This window comes from Triticum aestivum, chromosome 5D (assembly GCF_018294505.1).
Source record: "Triticum aestivum cultivar Chinese Spring chromosome 5D, IWGSC CS RefSeq v2.1, whole genome shotgun sequence".
NCBI lineage: Eukaryota > Viridiplantae > Streptophyta > Magnoliopsida > Poales > Poaceae > Triticum > Triticum aestivum.
Genome location: NC_057808.1, coordinates 499,965,735 through 499,967,856, shown reverse-complemented (window position 1 = coordinate 499,967,856; position 2,122 = coordinate 499,965,735). Strand labels below are relative to the sequence as shown.

Genomic DNA, 2,122 nt, shown 5'->3' with positions numbered 1-2,122 from the left:
GTGGAGGTCTGTCGCCGGGAGGCTTGGGCCATAGTGGAGGCCTTGGTAGTTTTTGAAACACTGAAATATACATTGAAGTTTTTGGCTACTGTAAGTGTCATATTGATGCCACTATCTCAAAACCCGGTCAAGATGAATGGAGGCTGGCTTGCGTAAATGGGGAGGCGCAGATGAACGAGAGATATCAGTCTTGGGACCTTCTCAAGTCCCTTGTGTCGGCTAGTCCTCTCCCATGGCTCTGCATTGGTGACTTCAACAAAGTCTTGCACGTTGACGAGCACTCAGGACGCAGTCGAAGTTATCATGGTTCGTTGACGTGTGCACCTTGGCTGATCTGGGTTTCATCGGCAGAAGGTGGCTATTCAAAAAAAAGGTTGCTGCGCTTGCCAGCCCAGCTTGGATCAACTTGTTCCCGAGTGCAGTAGTTCACCACCAGACAGCAGCATCGCAGGAAGACCTGACACGGCGACCACACCTGTCTCCGAGCCGATCCGTCTCACGCCAGGCCAGCGTCATGTGAGGCACCACAAGCTCAACGCCAAGGTGGCTGGACTCGAGTGGGTGCAGTGTTCCTCTCGATCCCCGTTCCTGTATCCAAATTGGTGCATGTAATCCATAATTGTATCTTAACAATTATACCCAATTTTTGTACTTGGGAGATAACTGTGACACGACGGCCATACCGACTGACACCACGTTAGCCATGACCTCAAGCATGGCACATCACCATTTGATCCGTTGGTGCAGGGTAGCGTCGCGATGTGGCACACGTTCTAGCTTCACCCCTGATAATAAAACTGTATTTCCATTCATACAATTAAGCACTGCATATCAAGCACGTGCAAGCATACAGCTTACATGAATCGTAACACATTATCCCATTAGCCGGTCTAAACTATAGCGTGAATCTAGCCGGTCTAAAGTGTCACAATCTTACCACGATTGTGATCTCAACTTTATTCTTTATGCAATATATGCGCTGCTACGTACATGCACGCACGCACGCACGCATGCATAGCCTAGTATGGGCTCACCCCCTCGTAGTTGCCCGGCGGGTTGTAGCTGCAGATGATGAACAGGCCGTCGCCGCCGTCGCAGACGACGCGGGCGCAGCCGATGGCCGTCGAGTCGCGCCACACCACCTGCGTGTAGTGCAAGCACGACTTGTCCGCCGGCGCCGAGCAGCTGTTGCTGCCGTGGTCGTAGTACTGCTTCTCCGAGACCCACGCTTGCACGGCGTCCGCCGCCGTCCAGTCGGCCCCGCCGCCGCGGCCTCCGTAGATGTTCTCCCCGTACTGCCCGCCCGAATGTACCAGCTGGCAGTCGCCGCGGCGCTGCTCCGCGTAGTTCTGCGCGTACGCAGCCACGTTGTCGTCCCAGGTCACCGGCCCGACGCCCATGTCGGCGCGCGCAGCGTTGTGGGGGTCCACGAAGTCCTGCGGCGAGTTCTGCGCCGTGACGACCACCATGGCGGACGCGAGAGCTAAGAGCAGCAGTGCTGCTATCTTCGGCGAGTACTCCATCGCTAGTTAAGCCTTACGAAGCTAAGGAAAGGTGTGGTATCCGCTACTATCCGTGAATGTATCAGCCGTATTGATGAGATAGGCTGCGACCATTACTCGTGTATTTATACTGCATAAGCTGTATGGCTTCTCTAGGTCTAGGCTAACTAATTAAGTTGCGAACCGATCGAGCACTCAGATGATTTGATTTCCTTGCACTCTGTTTCTGCAAAAATGAGTTCAATAAAATATATCTTGACTGGTCAAATTTGACAAATTCAATCCAAGTAGTATTTTCCAAGAGAGGGCATGAATTCCATGCACCTGCGTGTTCGATGGGCAGGGAGAGTGGGGATAACCTCAAGTATATTTGACTAGACACTGAAAAGGAATTAGCTCGGCATTGTGGAATGGAGGTTTTCCAATTTTTCTGGTCGTCGGTTCTAGACGACTCATTTGTCCGGCCGCGATCGCCGGAGTATTATTGACACCCAGATTCTTTTTTTGTTGGAAGCGTAAGTGCAAACTGTGGAAAACAGTGCGTTCGTCTTTGCGTCGGTCAGTCGTGTCATTTTTCTGAGATTACCTCTGCGCGCCGATGTGTAGTACAGTACTTGCTT

At 52.2% G+C, this 2,122-nt stretch overlaps 1 protein-coding gene across 1 annotated transcript; it reads right to left on the bottom strand.

The window, feature by feature from the left end:
• Positions 1 to 795: 795 nt before the first annotated feature.
• Positions 796 to 1,583, bottom strand: LOC123123201 (pathogenesis-related protein 1). The gene has a single exon (XM_044543667.1). It carries the CDS (start codon positions 1,521 to 1,523, stop codon positions 1,020 to 1,022), a length of 504 nt encoding a protein of 167 aa, XP_044399602.1. The 5' UTR covers positions 1,524 to 1,583; the 3' UTR covers positions 796 to 1,019.
• Between the last annotated feature and the right edge of the window lie 539 nt (positions 1,584 to 2,122).